Source organism: Brienomyrus brachyistius, chromosome 5 (genome assembly GCF_023856365.1).
Source record: "Brienomyrus brachyistius isolate T26 chromosome 5, BBRACH_0.4, whole genome shotgun sequence".
Classification (NCBI taxonomy): domain Eukaryota; kingdom Metazoa; phylum Chordata; class Actinopteri; order Osteoglossiformes; family Mormyridae; genus Brienomyrus; species Brienomyrus brachyistius.
This window is the reverse complement of record NC_064537.1, coordinates 19164189-19182771: the sequence shown is the minus strand read 5'-3', so window position 1 is coordinate 19182771 and position 18583 is coordinate 19164189. Positions and strand designations below refer to the sequence as shown.

Below are 18583 nucleotides of genomic sequence, written 5' to 3'. Positions count from 1 at the left end.
ATTTTTCTGAATTATGTTTATACCGAGAGTCTGCTCTAGGTACTTAAACAACCCACAAACAGTTCATGTTATTATATTCATAGATCCTGTATATGGCTGCTGAAATACAAATGTCATTAATAACACTGGTCGACAAGGCCTTTGTCACAGAAACACTGAAGGGTGTCCTTTGTCTACTTTTTGTGTTGATTTCAGAAATGCACTCAACATTTCGCTATCATCCATAGTGTTAGAGTGGTTATATTGATAGTATATAATTCCTTATTAACAATGCATTTATTGATGATTATTTCTATTTCGAACATTTTTAACACTTTACAGAAGGGCACAATGCACTGCAAGTCTGTTCTGCCAGAGTTTGCAAGCCGTAACACATTTATACATGTTGATGTAGGGTCCCACTCTCTCTGAATCCCAAGCCTGGTGGCAGCTGGTGATCAGGTATGCCGGCTGATTTCCGCTGCACCCTTAGCATGAATGTTCCTGAGGCCAAGTACAGCAGAAAATCATATACATCTACCATTTAGAAGAGAGACTTGCACCATACACATATACTGTAAATATACATATAGCGTAAAGTTTAATTGTGTGTCACTCAAAGTCCTTGCATTATAGGGAAATTCCGGCTATAGATGTTAGAATCCAGTGCAAAAAAAATCTGAGAATGACCTATTTTGATTTACAAAAAGAAATTGCTAACCAGTGTAATCTTCCCTGTGAATATGGTAAACAGTTTTCAAATATTTGGATCGTGTATCTTATTATAACTTTTTTTTGCTTGATTTTGAATCTGGGTGGGAATCGTTTTTATGACGAAATGACATTTACATCAATAAAGCATCACAAAAGTAAAATGTATTTTCAGAGAAATGTTTGCCAATTTTATACATTTTCTCTATTTTACCAAGGCAGCATTCGGCGGCTGGTGTAATTATACTGATCATTACTTTTGTTTTGATAACCTTCACATACTCTTTTCAGCCGTCTAACAAATAGGTCTAAATATGCCTTTTATGAATGAAGGAAACGAAGTTCAGACAAACATCTAAGGGGACAGAGACCGCAAAACAAAGTGCTGCAATCAGTTGGCCCAGACAGTCCGCCGCGGAAGTGTTGTCATGGGAATGCACTAAGTCTCCTGTGGGACTGTTATCTGATTGGCTGCTTGTCGGGAGGCCGCTCTCCCCAAGACGTGATATTCAGTCTCACCATTTTGTCTGCTGCTCACAAAAGAGCACCATTACAAAGTAGACAAGTTACACTTCAAATATCTGGATTTATGTAAGTAAAATGTTCCAAGAGAAGCTCATAAGTGGCGTAATACTACGAACCTATGGACACTTTTAATTTTTTTTCCAAACACACTTGCAATTATTAGTGCTACCAGACGCAAATTACCTTAATTATTTCCTACGGAGAGAAGGCCATGACAAATGTTTTGTAAAATGTAATCTTTTCCTTTTCTATAGGAAGTCCTTCATCATCATCTTCATCAGCTACTTTTAATTCCTTTTAACAGTACTTTAATTCCTTTTAACAGTACTACCACTACAGCTACACCTTAATTTACTCAAACTGTAGGCAAATAGACTATTAGATACATTTAAATGTATGACACAGCATTATCGGCACAACTGAAATAACGTGTTTATATTTATAAAGTTTTATTTCAATCCATCTTCCAATGCTTATGGAGGTCAGGATTTGCAGATCTGGCGGCAACGGCAGGGGTCCTCCCTGGACAGGCTGGCGGTCCATCACAAAGCACATAAACACACAATCTTACACTACGGGCAATTTGGAGATTCCCATTAACCTGACTGCATGTCTCTGGACTGCAGGGGGAAGCCGCAATACACAAAGAAACCAGAAAACATCAGACACACAAACACAGAACGCGGATACAGCATTTACACCTTCAGCCCTAGAGCTATGAGGGAACGGCGCCACCCACTGACCCACTCCTCAAATAGCAGATGAATAATGGTACTCAATCAATAAATCAATTCTTCAGTTCCTTGTTAATTTCTAAATACCTTCTGTGTGTATGTATTTCCAGACTGAAGCTCATCCCAGACAATACAGGTCAGAAAGCTGGGGTCCACCCAGGTCCACAGGATGGTAATATTCTTAATTATAGTTTAACATCTCTAATTACTTAATTAGCGTATAGTTTATTGTTACTAATCACTTCAATGTATCAAGCTTATAAAACCAGCAATGTATTGTAATTGTTTATCCTGTACAGTGGCACAGAGAACCTGAAGCCTATTCTGGAAAGCACAGGAACACTCTAAACACACACACATTCACACACATCTGTATTGATATCTTTGTGGGGACCATCCATTCATTTCTATGGGCATAACCCTAATCCCAGCAATGACAACCTTAACCCCTACCCAGCCCTAACCTTAACCATGTGTAACCAAACAAAATACAAGACTTTTGACATTTTTAGTTTTTTCATTGCACTCAACAGATAAAATTGAGTTTCCTCTTGTGATCCCCACGACATCAAAATAACAGCTTTTTTTTAATTACATTGTGGGGACCAAATGTCACCACAATGTAATGTACACATAACCACACAAACACATACACACATAACCCTGAAGGAATGATCCACCACGATATTAGTGCTTCAAAACACAAAAATGAAACATCTGAATCACTCCTCTGAAAGCTTTTAGAGTCCTCTTTTTGAACAGTAAAACTGGACTTAATTACATAATCCTGCCATCGCTGAAAACATTCCTCCTTGAAAAGCCACGATTAGGTACACTTCAAAAGGGTAACAGCTCTCAAAAAACAGCATGCGAAAAAATTGCGATGGCCCAAAATAGGCTGTTTACCTATCCGTTACTACGTGCTTTGTTCCTACAGCATTCTTGTAATGTTCAAGCCAGCCTTACCAAATAATTGTGGTTTATGTTTGCTGGCCATTTTATTTTTGTTCGCTGATGGCTAATTTTTTATTTTAAGTATTAAAACACTATATTCAAACAGACTGCATTGTGACTTCATCATCACTAAATCTTTGCCAAAGAAATCTTTTTGTCCAATCTATACATCCTTGATCTGTATAATTCTAGAACTGTATTTTTGATGTAAATCTGTATTAAATTTAATCAGAGGGCCTTGTTTTTTCCAGTTCCAGCGTCAAAGAAAAAAACAAAAACGGTGCAGCGTTGTTAACCTGATGTCGTGGCCCCGCTACGCGGGAAGACAGGACTTCCCCGTCTCCCAAGCCCACACACGCAGCCATGACGCCCACAGCTGTTTTTCGCAGTCTCCGCCTGCCTGACAGTAGTCGCTAAAATGCCCCTGTTTAGGGACTCTTTGAACACACATCTTCCCCCTTTAGTCACGGAAAGACAATTTACGCCCATTATACAGTATTATAGATAAGATCTACAGACCTCGCATTGTTGGCCGCAACTTCTCTATTTTCAGGAAACAACACAAAAACCTGAAATTTCGACTTCTGTTTATAAGGATTATTTAGACGAAAAATACAAACGAAATCCCGCATGAAGTTTTTTATGTGTGTGTGAGGACTGCTTTTGTCTGTTTGATGTATGTGACTATAAAAATAAATCGAAAATAAATAAATAAACGAATGAATGCGGCGCGGCTTTCCGTGTTCAGGACCACCCAGCGTCGGAGCGACTGAGGCCGTTTAGCTACAAATTGATGACGCCCCGGGTTCAGAGGTTCATGCAAGCAAGTGGGAGCTCAGCAATTCCGTCCGTTATCTGCACTTAGGCGCCAAGGGACCTGCCCGCCGTCCGTCGGAACTGGGTGTACTGGGACACCGGCCGCTTGCCGTTAGTGGAGTTAGACTTCATTTGGGGGGCGAACGACTACTGACATCTATTTGGCTGGCAACCGCGGGCACCGCGCTACTTTGATGAGCAAGTTTATCCTTGGCTTATGTGACAGCTGTAACATTGTCACTCTGCGAGGTATATATTTAAACAATGTTTGATAATTCGCAATATCCCTACAATTGTTTCAATTACGATGGTGACGGCTACCCTACCTGTAGTACTGATGAAGAGAAAAAAATGTGCCGACCAGCCTACAGGTATTATTATCATTATTATTATTATTGTTGTTGTTGTTGTTGTTTGTTGTCGTTGTTATTTCTGTTGTTCTTGTTCTTGTGTAATAAACTTGTGAACATACTCAGGTTTAGAGGGTATATTTTCGTAACGTCTTCAATACATTTATAACTGTTTTTATTGTCATATACCGTTTTCTCTCCCATTTGTAATTACTCGAATCGCTGTTAATCATTATAGTTTACCCCTGTATTGCTGACTTAAGATGAACAGCTGGCGGTGATCGTCTCTGGTAACTTTAATTGTCGCTCTCTAAACTGGACGCGCTGTTTATTAATTTGCAAAGATCAGAATAGTTTATCGAATGTAAAAGTGTAAGCGATAGACAGACATAGATAGGGATAGACTATTAGCATTACTCAGTTTTCACGTAAAATAAAGCATTTAATTAGCATGTTTTTTCCCAAATTAAAACGAACCAGCGTTGTGACTATGGGTCTAGAATATGCTATATTACCTGCAGCTGCATAATTGGAATATTTGTCTTATACTGAATTATTCGATCTCTTTTTTAGTTATATTGCACTAATAGCAATGGCCATTCAGCAGAGTCCGGATAACAGAGTCACCCTGTCCGGGATCTACGAGTTCATCATGAAGAGGTTTCCCTACTATCGCTCCAACCAGAGAGCCTGGCAAAACTCAATACGACACAACCTCTCTCTCAACAGCTGCTTCATAAAGGTAAAGTAATTGCTATTAATTTCATATGCCAGGAATTAGGAACGTAAACTGCTTGCCACGCTTTTCCTGTATCCGTTAAAACTATTGATCATGTAAGAGTGATTTTACTGTTTTTTGTTTGTATGTTTTTTTTTTAGAATTTGGTCAGTTTTTTTACGGCATGACGTTTTCTTACTCAGATCCCATGTAATCTACACAGAAAATATTGCAATGTACAAGTAGGACATCTTGTAATATCTATCTCTGCATAGTGGTTATTGATTATAATCATTTATTATAAGTATTATTGTTGTTGTCGTTAGAATTTTCATCCATTATAGAGGTAGTTAGATTGTATGCAGAAAACGCTTCGGCATGGAAATAATGTCAAATCTGAAAAGATGCCAGATCGTTAAAAATGTATTTTTGAAAAATATATTCATGAAAATGCATAAACCACAGAAAAGAGAGAGAAGTTTCATTAAGTTTCTCTTATGGTTCCATATATCTGGACAGATCTGTAGTTTAAGTTACCCATTTAATGCCCACAAACTTTTTTTCTTTTTTTTTCCTCTTCACCTTATTGCTAAATAATGTTAAGCATGTTAAAAAATTTTGAGATTTACCATTTTGGGCCGCAGTTTTCAATAGTGTCATCCAGGTGACATGCATTAGTAAGAGAGTCTATTAAAAGCTAAACTGCACATCCACGTAACTTATGTTGCAGGTTCCCAGGACCGAGGGCAATGATAAGGGGAAAGGAAATTACTGGACTTTTGCTACAGGCTGTGAATCTATGCTGGACCTTTTTGAGAACGGTAATTTCCGCCGACGTCGCCGCAGACGCAACATCAAGGTGGGCTTTCGGGAGCCGGCCGAACCCTTCCTGCCCATTGACGGCCCACAGGGGGGCGCCCTGAGGCAGCTGGACTCCAGTCCCTTTTGCCCCATGGACCCCACCCACAGACAACCCCCTCTCAACCCCCCTCCTCTGGGAAAACCCGAATCCGAAATCAAGTTCAGCATCGACTACATCCTGTCCACTCCAGACCCCCTGCCTGGCTTCCGCCCGCCCCCGTGTGGGGCCACGGGGCCCCCCGTTCACCTTCTGGAGCCCCAGCATCTCAATCTTCAATTTTGGACAATGTGACCATCTAACAATAGACAGTGAATGGCAGTAAGCAGACTTATGAGTCTGAATCTGCCGTCCCCCCCCCCCCCCCCCCCCCCCACACGACGTGTTTCCTGAATGGCGATTGTCTCGGCAGCATGAATGACATTTGCATTCTCATGCAAGACAGTGCTAATAGTTATACTACAGCAGGCATGTTTGCCATCATCGCCTCCATAGCTTCTACTCTCTGTACATGTAGTTCAATTCCGATCAATCAGTTTTGTCCTGTAAAGCCATTCGCTTGCTGCTGACTCTGTGATCCCTGGAGTGATTAATAGTTTCAACCATCAGAAGCTGCTTCACACGAAAAAGAAAGTTTTATTTGACGACAAAGCTGTGTTACCTGCAAGCGCAAGTATGGGAGACCGGGACCGTCTGGCTCCTCCCACCAACTGCCTCCCAAAACTCAAGTCAAGAGGACATGCTGTCTGAAATGCCTGTGTAATTGTCTTGTTTACTGCTTACTGGCAGGAATACAGTGCTGTGTGTTAAAGCCTAAACAGACATATGCCAGAAATGAGAAAAATAAAGAAATTCATGGAGGAATCACACCCTGCACGTACAGTTCATGCCCAGTGAAGGTGTAGATGGCATAGTTACAGACAGGAACAGTATCTCTACACTCACGCGAAACCAAATCTCACAGGTCCGGGTGACGCTGTGTTCAATGGGTGAATTTACGGACATGGATACCTTTGTAAACTTCAAGAATAGAAGAGTCCAGCAACCTAGCTGAAGCTGGAAGCTCTGCTTGGAGCAGCAGAGGAGCACAACACAAGCGGGAGAAACTGAGGCATGTCTGGGTACACAAGTCATAAAGTTGAGGTGAAGGTTCAGTGATAGGAGGAGGACAAAATACATATGGAAGCGAAGGTCTGTTAGGAGGGAAGACTCAGGGTCCGCTGAGCGATGCGTGGCATTTAGGGCGCTGGAAACATCCATTTTTTGTCATACTGCTGAGTATTATAAAGTATTATATTAGCATTAAATCCAAAATGTGGTGTGATGTATTTGAATATTAAAAAAGTATAATATGTGAAGTGTTAAAAGGAAATGCTATAACTAATTATTTGTTGACATTTTTCTTTTTTATTGCAATGAAATTGCTCCTGTAAATGTGATAGAATATAAAAAAAAACCTACAAGTCCTAACACCATACGTACTGTAAGCCGTATTCTGTGTGGGGATTTTGCATGTCTGCCATGCGTGCTGCAGGTTTCGACTTGGTACTCCAGGCTCCTCCCACAGTCCAAAGGCATGCGGTTAGGTGAATTTGCATCTGCAAATTGCCCATTGAGAGTGTATATGCGTGTGTGGGTCATGTACACACTACCAAATGTCTCCACGATGTGATAAAAAAATGCTGTTATTTTGACCATTTTTTTTTCCATCTCCACAAGGGGAAACTCAATTTTTTTTTAAATCTGTAACTGCAGTCAAAAACTTGTATTTTGTTTGGTTACCTATGGTTAAGGTTAGGGATGGGTGGGGTTAGGGTGTCATAGTTGGGATTAGGGTTTTTCCCATAGAAATGAATGGAGAGTCCCCACAAAGATATGAATACCAACTTCCTGTATATATATATATATATATATATATATATATATATATATATATATATATATATATATTCCTGGTATATATGGTATATATATATTTTGTGGGGACCATTTTTCCATTCTGTGAATGCAATCAAAAAAGTAAAAATGTCAAAAGTCTAATATTTTGTGAGCTTACTTATGGTTACGGTTAGGGTTGAGTAGGGGTTAAGGTCATCATGTTATTAGAATTTTCCCCATAAAAATGAATGGAGAGTCCCCACAAAAATATAATTATAAACCTGTGTATGTGCATGTGTGTGTGTGTGTGTGTGTGTGTGTGTGTGTGTGTGTGTGTGTGTGTGTGTGTGTGTGTGTGTGAGCGGGTAGACCTATCCTTATGGGGACACCATGTCCCCATAACGTGATAAATATCCGTTTTTTCCCTTATGGGGACTGGCTTCCTGGTCCCCATAAGGGAAAACTCTATTTTATAAAAATCAGTGATTGCCATGAAAAAACTAAAAATGCAAAAACTCTTGTATTTTGTTTGGTTATTTATGGTTATGGTTAGGGCAGGGTGGGGGTTAAGGTTGTCATAGTTAGCGTTAGCATTTTTCCCATAGAAGTGTATGACTGGGCCCCATAAGGATAGGTATACCCTACATGTGTGTGTGTGTGTGTGTGTGTGTGTGTGTGTGTGTGTGAGCGTGTGTGGTGTGTGTGTGTATTTGTGTGTGTGTATGCGCGTGTTTGTGCGTGTTTGTGCGTGTGTGCGTGTGTGTGTGTGTGTGTGTGTGTACTCTGAGGTTGGCCTGCTATCCCATGCAGGGTTGTTACAGTTTGTTATCATCTGTTGTAATAATATCATGCCTCTTTTTGCTGCTCTTTTTCCTCATTGGTCTGTGATAATTAACAAACTGATAAAGCAGCCTAACCCATTCCCTAAGAGTCTGCTTACCCAGCCACTTGACCTTTAAAATTTCAGCGAAACCGCAACATTCAAAATATAATAAAAAAAAAAATCCACATTTTCATGTAATAAATACATTTTATTCATAGAGGTACAAGTTATGAACCGGGGTCTGTTAACATTTATTTCCCTTACAAGGGATATCAATCATCACAGGTGTTTTCTGCTGGTGAAGGGACATTTTTCAATTTAACCTTTATATTATGCTGTGACTACATCAAGAAGGTTTCAGTGCACTTAACATGAGTGGCATTTAATATAACACAACACTTGCAAGGTGAGGCGGAGATGTGACCTTATTCAAATCTCACTGCCATTACACCATCACTCCCTGTGCAATTATAATTAAACACCTCTTGCTTTCTTGCAAATCCCCTGATCGATCATTGATATTAACATTAATGCTGCGCTGCCCCCCAGCAAACATCTACCACTGGAACTGTTATGGATCAGCAAGCTTCCATTAACAAAGTTGTTGGTGTTGTGCTGAGAATATATTTAGGTAAATTAACTTGGCATGGAATGCTCCAAGGCTGAGTCCTGGAAAAAGTGAGAAACGCGTTCGAAAAGGTCCTTTTTTCAGATATAACATTTACAGATCATTTAATAAACTGCATAACACTTCTTCCTCCGACTTATTTGATGCACGTCATCCATAAATGGATGCCCAGCTATTTGCCAGGACATGCACACACACAGAATCTGTTCTCGATCTATATTGGCTATAATCCTGAGTTCTTTCTGGTACAATGTATAGACTTGCAGAAAAAAAAGAGATGAAAGCTCAAGGCAAAATTCAGGTTGAAATGAGGAAACTCACTGATGTGCAAATTTAATGGAAGCCATATCATAAACAAAATAGGTCATTGAATTTAAAATATTTATTTTTTATTTGATTTTGATGTGTAATTGCTTGCCGGCACCATATTTTTGGAACCACATGTTTTCGCAGCCTGTACCCTGATGTAATTGTGTGTTGTTTATGAGGGGGGGGGTGTTATCTGTCGGGCTGTGTGGGGCAAGGGTCACATTTGACTGGAGTCACATCCAGAGTGGGATGTGCCTCTGTGTGTGTGTGTGTGTGTGTGTGTGTGTGTGTGTGTGTGTGTGTGTGTGTGTGTGTGTGTGTGTGTGTGTGTGTGTGTGTGTATTTATTTTTGCATAGATCACATTTGAGGACCAAATTGTCCCCAAAGTGTAGTAAAACCTGAAACGTTCCTTTTGGGGACACTACTTCAGGTCCCCATTTGGATAACCTCAGTTTTATAAGAACTGTGAATGCAATCAAAAAAGTAAAAGTGCCAAAAGTCTTGTATTAGGGTTGGTTACTTATGGTTAAGGTTAGGGCTGGGTAGGGGTTAAGGGTGTCGTGATTGGGATTCGGGCTTTTCCCATAGAAATGAATGGACGCCCCATTTAGATAAGAAGACCAACTTGTGTGTGTGTGTGTGTGTGTGTGTGTGTGTGTGTGCCTGATAGGACATAACTGAGGGCAAAGAAGCACGGAGGTGTTGCGTTTACAATGTGTCCTTCAAAGCCTCAAAGAAGCCGTGGCCTTTGGTGGGGATCTGTGCAACCCCACCCCCCATCAACAAGTCTGCTGTCATTGTTGCCTTGTTGCCTGGGAGTGAGGGGAAAGGACCTTAAGTGTAGAGCATGAAGGTGTAGATTCCAAAGAACATCAGTATGGCAGCTACTCGCAGCTCTTTGGCCAGATGATGGTGTAAGTACATATATTTCTGAAGGGGGGGCAGAATTTTTATTTCAGGGAAATAATTGTTGACAATAACTACTCTGAAATATTTAAAATGAGAGGAAGTGTATTATTACGATAATTAACTTGCAGTTAAAGCTGATAGATGAATTTTACGCAATTAAATTAAGGTTTAATCCTGGTTCTGCTGGCACAAGGTTACACTGCGAGCCAGGCTGCTTCCAGGCTCAAAGTTACTAAGAAAGCAACAACCAGGAACAAAGCCAAGCAGGAGATGCTGGGAACAACCAGAAACCAGTCATGTAGAGGGCAGAAGCAACTTTCTGATGTTGGCGATACATGTCAACTTATCCGGCAGTGCCTCATAAATCGGAGGATGACATCAAGTGACCTTCGAAAAGAATGGGAAGCATTAAGAAGTGCACTGCCAGGACAATTCATAACAGATTCTAGAAGTAGGACTGAAGACCCATAAAGCAAGACAGAAAGCCTTCGTCAATGAGAAGCAGGGAAGAGCCAGGCTGGAGTGTGCAAAAAAAAATTATATTTTATACTGGTGCATAATGGTAAATTGAGAAATGAGTGAAACTACAAATTTAGCTTTAATTGAAGTGAATAAAAAAAAAAACTAGTCAAAACTATCTCAAGTGCCTCTTAGTGTCCTCAGCAGGGAGAATAATGGAGCTGAAGGCTCATAAAGGACAGATACCTATATCTGTTATGACTGGACACCACAGCATGCATGCTAATTCTGGTGCTACACCATTTTTATATTTTGTTTTTCCACCAGATTAGTCAGACTGAAATTACAGGCCAGGGTACTCAGTGGAAGGTACTGTGACTTCAATTCCCAGCATGCATTGCAGACATAATCCTCTTTATGAATACAGTATTCATAAACAGTAAGAGTTTGCATGCATGACAGACACACGTGGTAAAAAACAGCAGATAATCCAAATGAAGACTTTTCATGAAGGGATTATGGGATGCTGTATATGCTCTGGGGGACTCAGGGGCACTATTGCCTCTATATTTGGGGGTTTGAGTCTTGCTCCCCTGTTCTGTGCATTTGGAGGTTGTATGTTTTCCCTGTACTGTGTGTGTTTCCTCTCACAGTCCAAGCACCTGTAGTTTGGTGAATTGGCCATCTGTAATTTATTCTGCGTTTCCTGAGTTAGTCTCATTGTGACCTTGTGCTGGATAAGCAGCTAGAAAATGGATGGATATATCAGCTATCGTAACAGGTATCGCTCGTTAATATTTTAAATTCACCCCATAAGTCACTCAAATGGCTATTTTAATGTTAAACGGACTTTAAATATTTCAGTTGTTTAAAGACCATGTGCTCCCTCTCGTCGAAAAGGCCACACTGCTACATGCTAGTTGAGCATTAATTGAGCTCGCTCAATTTCTCCTCAGTGGCATGCGAGTTTGTTTCTTGTGGCTGGTGCACTTTGCAGAACAGAACATGCCAAAGGCCTTTGATCGTCCAGAGCTGCCTTGCATCACCACAGTCAGTCAGGATTAGATAAACAAAAGCTTAAAATAACCTGAAATTGTTGACACGGAAACACTGAACATTTAAAAATATTACTGGAAGCAAACATATTAACCAGTTAAAATGTAACACGAACTGTCATGCAACAGGAAAAAAAATTGGTCTCTCTCTCTCTCTCACACACACACACACACAAAGACCTGTACTCATATCTTTGTGGGGACCATCCATTCATTTCTATGGACAAAACCCTAAATTTCAACATTGACAACCTTAACCCCTACACAGCCCTAACCTTAACTACAACTAACCAAAGAAAATACAAGATTTTTAGTTTTTTGATTGCAGTCACAGATTTTTTAAAAACAAATTTCCGCTTGTGGGAACCAAAAAATGATCTCCACAATGTAATACATATCTGACCTACACACGCACACACACACAATTATATATTAACAATACATACACTAAATACATCTGGATCAAAGCACTACCACTACCATATGGTAGTCTTAATTCTTTGATCCCAGCTGACTCATAGTTGGCTGATTTAAACTGGCATTTATAGGAGCACAACTGAGGGTAAATACATATATTTATGGATTCAGCAGCAACCTGTTACACCTGAACTGGCAAAGGTTTGGCAAAGTATAGGTTCCCCTGTCCCCATTTCTAGTGTCCCTCAGACGAGGTCCAGGCTCCTTGTGATCCTGTAGTGGATAACTTGTAAGACGAAAGGATGTTTTCATTCTCAACCTTCGCTAAACCAGCATTGTTTTCAGTTGTGTTTACACCTCTCACCACCAGATGGCAGTCACATATTGAATATGAAGTTTGCACCTGTAGACCAACTATTTATATTCATACTGCTTTTTTTTCCCTTTGTCATCCATCCATCTTACAGCCTGAGCAGGATGTCAGCATACTGTATGAAGCACACCTTTGCATACTTTGACTTTGAAATGCACAATCACACAGGCAATTTAGAGACACCCAGTAGCTATGCTGTATGTCATTGGACTGTAGCAAGAAACTGGAGTAGCTGTGTAATGGAAAAAGCATGTAAACTCCATCCCTTAACTGAAATTGTTTTAAACAATTATACTATATTTTTTTCTTGCATTTTTCTACAAACCAAGTAGTAAGTCATACCTCAAAGTGCATTTAATGTCAACTACACTAAAAATTAATGTTGTAAAAGCCAGTTCAAATGTATAATTTTGTGTCAGTTTTAATTTACACAACGACAACAGCAGCAGGTTGGGAGGGAAGTTATTAATGGTGCAGTGGTCTTTAAATAGCAAGGCTGAGAAGTCAGTACGAAGGGAAAATATTTGAGTCACAGCATGTTGCAGTGGCTCGAAGCATTCAAGACACTTGTAGCTCTCCTTTTAGGGGACTGTACACATTCCATTGCACCAGGATTGGTGAAACTGTTTTAAAAATAGCTAGAACATCCTGGCTGGTATGAAGTGAGATTGTGTTCAACCTTACAAATTGAGGGGGTCCTTCGAGAACTTAAAAAGATCAAATTCGATCACATTGTAACAAGAAAAATCTACATCATCAACAACGACGTGCCTGTAAAACACAGACAGAATATTTTAAAAGGGGGAGCTGTTGCTCAAAATGGGCTCGGCCTTGTTTATGCTCTTCCTTCCCATGCCCGGTTGCCCTTGTGCGCTCCTCTCTGAAAAGTTGGTCCGCCGTTTCCATGGCAAACACCCCCTCTGGAAGCTGGGTGAATCGGGGAGCGCAGCAAAGAGGCGGCGCGGCTTGTTTTGAACCTGTTTACATTCTGGACACAATGCCACCTGCTGCACAATTGGATTTGGCAGATAAACTGTTCCGAGAGCTTCAAGTAGCTTCAGTCGCTCGAGAGACAATTTATGTGGAAGTGCTCCGACCGGACAGAGTGGATTTAACACATCACAGTTACTCAAGTACCCAGCCAGAGAATTAAACATAGCAAAGCTTCAGAAGGTATCCATCTGACCAATTCAGTTTCTGCCGTTAATTAGATTTCCCTTCCATTGCTCACACGCTGCAGTTCAGTCCAGTTTGGCTCAGTCCGTGAGGTCTCTAGATCTACTGTCACATACCCAGGTTGCAGCCTCACACTGGGGAACAAACGCTATAGTTAATGTTAACTCTCAGTCTCACTCAGGTAGTGTGAAAATCTGAATCGAAGAAAATGCAGGGAAAAAATGTCAGATAAGAAATTTTCAGTGTGGAATCAGACATCATGAGCTTTAGCATGAATTACATTATGTGTAAATTTAAACTGCGAGTAAATGTACTTCAAAGACTGCTCTCGTTCTTTGCAACCAGTAAAAAGTGGAAGTAATCTCTTTTAAATTTTTATTTTCTTCCTTAGGAAGTTCTTAGGAAGGTACTCTCCCAATGTCAAAAAAATGACTTATGGTTGCCTGACTAGCATATTCACGAGCACACACACGCATGCTTAGCTGATAACAAGTCTTCTGACAAGCCGACAGGCTGTTATTTAAGCTTAATCAGATGCGGGTTTTGGATAATGGAGGAAAACCTGTAATCAGCGTGATTAAAATGGAGCTGAAGGACACAGTGATACTTAATGACATGAAGGACACAAACCACAGTGATACTTAATGACAATTTATGGCTTCCTTGATGATTGCCAAGGCCTACACTTTATGTACTGCATTTATGTATTGCTTTTCTAAGCTTGGCCACCTTTCCACAGAGCCACTTGTGACGTATACAATGCCTCCAGTTTATAAATATATAGCTCTTCAATATCAATATATCATAGAAAAAACAGAATTCACTTACACCCAGCTGTAAAATAACTCACTTTTTATGGTTCATAGTAAAGATGCAATCACCTTTAAATGACGTGCTGTTTTGCTAAGGTTGCATGTAGACACAAATAAAATTCTTCCTCATTGTCACTTTCTCACACCAGTAGTAGTTAAATACAAAAAAATACAAATATTTTGTTAAAACAGGTTTTTAATTCCATTGTGAGCAAATTTGCATGGTGATTGTAAACACGCACAGCCGCTTCCCTTCCCTGTGATGGGCCTGACGTCTCGCGAATTCTGCCCTTAGATATTGTAGCGGATTCGGTCTGCGCCAGTGCCTGCATCTTCGCATTTTACTCTCTACGTGATACCTTAAAGTGGAAATTTCCAGCAGGCCAGATGATGAGATATAAGTATGTGTGTATTGTTATATGGAATGCATTTCCAGTATGTAAAATATGAGGAAAATTGCTTTCTTTTGGAGTATTTCTAAGCGTTTGGCTCCTGTAAGATTCTCTGGACAAGAATAAGACAAAATGATGGAGAATGACTAGGGGTATTAATCCGCCGATCCTCCGGCTTTATCCAGGGTGAGGGTCGCACTGCATGCCAGTGACGCAGACGGCACTGCAGCCGGCAGCCTGACATTTCGTCAATCACTGCACCGCGCAGTCAGAGTGCGCCGCCGGGCCGCGACACGGAAGCTGCACATGCCGCGGGACTGCGCTCCGCCTGGGGGGGCGGGGGGACAGCACACAGGCAAGGGGATTCGCGCTCCATATGCTGCATCCAAATTAGCGTGGGCCACCGCACAGTCGTCAGCATCCATGGTGCTGAGCGACCGTGGGGGGGCGGTGACTGCAAGCCAGCGGCTTTAGTGCTGGAGGGGGTGGGGGGGGGGGGGGTGCTCTTATTTCCATTCATGGCACAATCATACCACGGCTCACATTCAGTCCCTCACACCGTCTTCAAGAGCAAGCTGTTCACTTCTCCTTTCTTCTTCCTCTCTTTCCCTCTCTTTCCCTCTCTCTCTCTCTCTCTCTGACTTCTTTTGCCACCCACTCATGCAGGGAACTCGAAATATTAGATGCTGGATTCGTCATTTTGCCATCACGCATTAGAAATCTCTGGGGCAGGTGCCTATCCAGCTGCCCCCCCCCATATTTTGACCCTCCTTTCTTCCCTGACCCCCCCAGAGGATCCCGGATTCACACCCTCTCTGTCTCTCTCTCTCTGTCTCAGACACACACACACACACACACACGGTAGCACACACCCGCTCCCATACCCTTCTAGGCACGCCAGCAGAAGCAGCCCCCTCAGCTAATTCCATTATACATTCCGTCTGGAAGCTGTAGGGCTGGCTCCTAATTGCTTCTGTATCCCCCTGAGCTCCCCGTCCCCCCCAACCTCCCCCACACCCCCACGGCCCCCCCTCCACCCTACACTGAACATGGCAGCAAATGGAGAGAGAACGGTGAGCTAGAGAGAACGAGGAGGCTGGGAGTACGGCTGGCATTTTCACCTCGCGGAAGGCTCCGGTCCTGCTCGGCTGTGCGGACGACAGCGACTGACCGGCAACACAGGTACGCCCGTGTCCGTGTTCCGCGTCCGCCGCCGATGGAGGCATGTGAGGAATGCGTGTGGCTCATAACGGGGTTGATGTCCGGGGGTCTGTACAGAGCGGGGATGCTCCCCATGTTTGCCTTGAGTGCGGGTGTCTCCAGCTGCTAGTCCCGTGCCGGTGGTGGTCTCTGTTGGGGATGATTCAGATGCTAGGAGTGATTTAGTGCGGTGTGGGGACAGGCAGCCTGTGTAACGCTGCTCCTGACGTCTAGAAGTGATGCTTGCACCTTGCTGCACATTTTCACACAGGCACGCTTTAACAGACAAATGCTCCTGTGTGCCTAATATAGTGGCCCAGACATAAAAAAAAGCCTTATCGTTAAATTTAAGAAAGAAAAACTGTACAACGTAGTGAAATACAGACTCAAAACTTAATGGTGTACCTAACGGTATGTTTCTGCACTTGTATGTGTCAGACCTGAAATTAAACGAAGGCGGGACAGAAGGAATTTGGATCTGCTTGTACAAACAGTGAATATGGACTTTTGACCAGGGTCTAAGAAGCTTTTAATCTTCGTGGCTTCAGCGCTCACTCACTCAGAACGGAGACTATGGCGGCGAAAATACATCGCACATATAAATACATTTAAAAGCATTGCATACTTGTAGTTTTCTGGAATCTGTGGTGGGAGGGTCAGGGGGGAAGGGGGCAGGTGTTTAGGGCTGCGGTGTACCTGAAAAGACTTTGAATTCACGCTAATGAAAAAATAGCTGCTACTTTAATTCGACATCATCACTAAACGGGCACCGTTGGAATGAATGTTACCTTTGTATTCCGCTGCTCCCGTTAAAGCTAAACAAATAAATAAATAAATCGAAACAAAACAAACATCACGCACAGCCAGCAGCCGACGTAGCCTCCCGCCTTGAATCCTCATTGTGCAGGATCAGGCATGACACCAGTACGACACACAGAAGTTCATCCCCGGCTCCCAGGGGGGGGGCCTTTATTACTTTTGCCTGAAATTACTGTCAAGGCCGGCTTCAGCCGAGAGACATTAATTAGGACGCGCTCGACGCATATTCTGCTCTTAGATGGATAAACAGATCTCTGATGGGAGATGCTGGTGAGAGGAAGCGAATCTGCCGATGTGCCGGTTTTGCCGAACGGCAGGGCGTTGAAATAGAGAGCCGGCGACAGGGTGAAAAAAAACTGTCAAAAACCGTTTGAGAGACGCTGGGGAGCCTGGGGGGGGGAGCAAGGACTTATTAATCATTTATTTATCTCCTGTGGTCACACACCTGCTGATAATACTCAGCGGACCTGGTCAATCTTAATTGAACAGAAAAGAATCCCCTGGTACCAGGTTAGTCAGGCAATCGGGAAGCTTGTCGGAGCCATTAAACATGCAGCAGTCGCTCCCTTTCCACACACGCACACACACAGGTTTGTAATTATATCTTTGTGGGGACTCTCCTTTAATTCCCATGGACAAAACTCTAATCCCAACATGACGACCTTACCCCCTACCCAGCACTAACCTTACCCATAAGTAACCAAACAAAAAAAAGACATTTGGTCCCTGCAATGTAATATAAACCTAATCCACACACACACACACACACCCACACTCCACCAGGAGACTTTGGACAAGTCCTCAGCTAGGAGTCCTGGGAAAGGTTATTAAAGGGGTCTGTTTTGAAGCAATGGGCCCCAAAGCAAAAATAGGAGCAGTGCACTCCTATTGATAGACACACACGCTTGGCACCAGCGAGCAGAGGCAGGCTTTGCTGCAGATGATTCCTCCCCAGAACATTTAGGAGATTTAAGGATGCCTGCAACAGAGAGATATAAAGTCGACGTGTGGGTGCTTTTCCTATTTTAACAGATATTCTGAACAATGCCTGTAGATGAACAGTAATCTCGCTTAGCGGTAGTCCACTCCTCTCCATTTAGGTGACCGTCACTAAACCAAGCAGTGACAATGATGATCCCCTTCCTGGCAGAGCACTGCAGTTAAATTATGATATCACCCGTGTGACAGCTGTGAGTCATGACAGAACACATCCATCCCTTTAATATGCCATCAGGAAGGAGACTGCGGTGTTATTTCGGGCGACTTTTTCTCATTGTGTCACTTCCTGTTTTTGTTGCTGCCGAATGCAGATCGTCCGCAGATGTGTCGCTCTCAGCCTGCATGCCACCAGTGTGGCCGGGGATGAAAGCGCGTGGCAGGTGCTCCTCACGTTCGATAAAATGAATTTAGCGTCCTATTGTGAGCCATGATGTCGTCATCCAGCGCGAATGACAGAAAGTGCAGCGAAAGCCCCCCCATTACGGTGCTAATGTTTGTCACTTTTTTGAAGGTTTGCTGACTTAAACACATCGAAGCAGGTCCTTTGACTGTAAGCAGCAGCTGAGAAGTGTAGAGCTGCGAGGGAATTATGCGAGAGGACCCCTGAAGGATGGTAAACAGCGGTGTTGTCGATAATCATAGCGACAGCTAGCGCCACATTTGGGAAGCTAAGCTAGTCAACGTGTG

At 42.3% G+C, this 18583-nt stretch overlaps 2 protein-coding genes across 5 annotated transcripts in view; both read left to right on the top strand.

Annotated features, from left to right (window-relative positions):
• The first annotated feature begins 3526 nt into the window (after window positions 1-3526).
• Window positions 3527-6015, top strand: foxl3 (forkhead box L3). Its single transcript, XM_049014868.1, has 3 exons — window positions 3527-4090; window positions 4643-4811; window positions 5518-6015. Exons 1-3 carry the CDS (start codon window positions 3984-3986, stop codon window positions 5938-5940), a joined length of 699 nt encoding a protein of 232 aa, XP_048870825.1. The 5' UTR covers window positions 3527-3983; the 3' UTR covers window positions 5941-6015.
• A 9897-nt stretch (window positions 6016-15912) lies between these two features.
• The window catches only part of LOC125742620 (retinoic acid-induced protein 1-like), a 28384-nt gene continuing 25713 nt past the window's right edge, over window positions 15913-18583 (top strand). For all 4 annotated transcript variants that reach the window (XR_007398159.1, XR_007398158.1, XM_049014792.1 and 1 more), the window contains exon 1: window positions 15913-16060. The gene's annotated coding sequence lies outside the window, so the exon portion shown is untranslated. The remainder of the gene's footprint in view (window positions 16061-18583) is intronic.

What these genes read in the sequence shown, in the direction of transcription:
- foxl3 (XM_049014868.1), top strand. Translation starts at nt 3,984, where the DNA reads ATGTTTGATAATTCGCAATATCCCTACAATTGTTTCAATTACGATGGT. An exon ending in ATGTGCCGACCAGCCTACAG is followed by an intron (nt 4,091 to 4,642) that starts GTATTATTATCA and finishes TCTCTTTTTTAG; the next exon opens with TTATATTGCACTAATAGCAA. An exon ending in TCAACAGCTGCTTCATAAAG is followed by an intron (nt 4,812 to 5,517) that starts GTAAAGTAATTG and finishes CTTATGTTGCAG; the next exon opens with GTTCCCAGGACCGAGGGCAA.